This window comes from Aplysia californica, unplaced genomic scaffold, assembly GCF_000002075.1.
Source record: "Aplysia californica isolate F4 #8 unplaced genomic scaffold, AplCal3.0 scaffold00052, whole genome shotgun sequence".
Lineage (NCBI taxonomy): Eukaryota > Metazoa > Mollusca > Gastropoda > Aplysiida > Aplysiidae > Aplysia > Aplysia californica.
In genome coordinates, this window is record NW_004797322.1 from 1,454,155 (window position 1) to 1,456,497 (window position 2,343).

General features: G+C 39.9%; 1 protein-coding gene across 1 annotated transcript in view; it reads right to left on the reverse strand.

Annotated features, from left to right (window-relative positions):
* The window catches only part of LOC101845988 (endonuclease G, mitochondrial), an 8,975-nt gene that overhangs the window by 1,395 nt on the left and 5,237 nt on the right, over positions 1-2,343 (reverse strand). Inside the window, exon 4 of the mRNA XM_005092770.3 lies at positions 1,129-1,210. Coding sequence (XP_005092827.1) covers positions 1,129-1,210 — 82 coding nt within the window. The remainder of the gene's footprint in view (positions 1-1,128; positions 1,211-2,343) is intronic.

Consider the following 2,343-nt stretch of genomic DNA (forward strand, 5'->3'; position numbering starts at 1 on the left):
ATTTATTTTTTTAATTTAAAGAATAAATAAAAACATAAATAATAAAGAACTGACTGTTCAAATGGTAACCAGAAACCCATTGACCCATTTATTGCACCGGAAATGCAAGCCACAGACAAACAAAAGAGGACTAGTAAAGAAGGAAAACCCACCAGTGACACCCTCCAACCACCCGCTTGTGTGGGAGGAATAGGACTTTTGCCTTTATTTATGAACGGTAATTTACAATTGTTTCAATCTAATGACCTCTGCTGATGTATAAGAATATTATAAGATGAGAATCCGAATTTAACGTCCATTCCCGACAGATATTTGCACAGTTACACTCAAGTTCAAGAACTCCTCAAAGCGGACCTGAACCAGTGAAATGAGCATCATAGCTCTGCATGATATCAACTGAGCTAACGGCGTAGTAATAGATAGATAGATAGATAGATAGATAGATAGATAGATAGATAGATAGATAGATAGAATAATTTGTATAGCGCAAAATTCCTGAACAACAGCAAGCTCAATGCGCTTTACAACCTATATTATTACCTCAGTAGACCTAACAGCATTCTGAAACAATCTCAACTTCTTGAGATGCATACAGTGCAAGCTGCCATTTTACAGACGCTAAAACACTTACGTATTGACGAGATTTTACGCTGTCTATTGCAGAGCACCCATTCACACCTGGGTGAAGTGAGGAAAATTCACGTAAAGTGCTTTTCCCCAAGGATACAACGTCGGGTCCCTGACGGGATTCGAACCCACTGCCTTACAGTTTCGAGTCTGCGAGCCTAATCATCTGGCCACGTACTCTTATTACGACAGTTAAGTTATGTAATGCATGCCTTGTCGAGAATTTGTCAACTTGGCCATATTTCGCTGACCCAAATAAGAGGGCGGTGAGTTCACGAAATGACAGACAATATAACAATATGTGAAAAGACAACTTTTGTTAGTTAAGATGATCTAAATGAAAGAGAAAATTTCAGCCTCGAAATACTGATTGCCCAATCAATATCAATTCTTTCTTTATTGGCCTTCCAAACTCAGAACGTGTGTTTCTTCTCGGGGTCATGATCTGATCTGATTTGTGGCGATATAAATTCAGATAACCAATTTAATAAGTCTTCTTACCTTGAAGAAATGTGTTGGTACAGACACTTCTCCATCTCCCAAAACATCATAGCACTTGATAGTTTTGTCGTCGTCACCGGTGCTGTAGAATAAAAGAAAACGAAGCAAAAGTTTATTTCCTGAAACCCATCGGTTGTCACTGTCATTGTTAATGTTGCCATCATGTTGTTGCTGTTGTTGTTTCCGCTATTGTTACTGCTGTAGTTACCGTTTTTTGCTGCCATTGTGGAATGCATTCTACCACAGATAAGCTCATGAACACTAATATATTGTATTTCGCTTGGTACAGTTTAGGAAAACAGTAAACCCGAAGACCAAGAAAAGATGGTCCGACGAGTAAAGGAGACTCTCCAAAGGAGCAATATTACGATCCAAAACGTATCACACCTTGTCCAGGTCAAACAATTGCATCTCTCGACATCTTATCTGTTTAGTACAGGGTTTTACGGCGCTCGCAACTGCATAAGGTCATATGAGCGCGCGAAACACAAGTTAGTTTTGTTCACAACAGTTTACTTACTGTACGACTGGCTCGGGTCAGTAGTTAGATTTTAAAATGTTAAAATGTTTAAAAATCAGTGTAAATATATGTATATTTTCAATCCAAAACGATTTCACTTTATACTTTGTCATATAAGATGAAAGAAAGTAAATAGGTAGGTAAAACAGAAAGAGTAGGAGCAGATCTTATAATGCAATTGAGCCGCCACATAATATCACGTCCGAGTGACTATTGTTTTGATTTTACTAAGAATTTTGTTTTATGTTCTAGTAAGCGCTTAATGGCACTTGGACAAATTCTTTTTAGTCATATAGGTGCCGAAGACTTCAGAGGTGTTACAAGCGAGTAAAAACGCAAAAAGGAGGAGAGGCAAGGACGATAGATGTTTGATAGGACTGAAGGAGCAGACCACACCAGAGCACCCGCAAACCACCCAGGTGTTGCAAGGGGGAGACAGTACAGGATAAGACCTGTGAGAGAAAACAACGAAACACATGACACAAGGACAGTAAGGGAAGATAATCTGAGAGAAATAGTAATTAAAACTGTCATAAGGTGGTGATTGCAATGGTGGTGGTGGTGGTGGTGGTAGTGGTCGTAGTGGTGGTGGTGGTAGTCGTAGTGGTGGTGGTGGTAGTGGTCGTAGTGGTGGTGGTGGTAGTCGTAGTGGTGGTGGTGGTAGTGGTCGTAGTGGTGGTGGTGGTAGTCGTAGT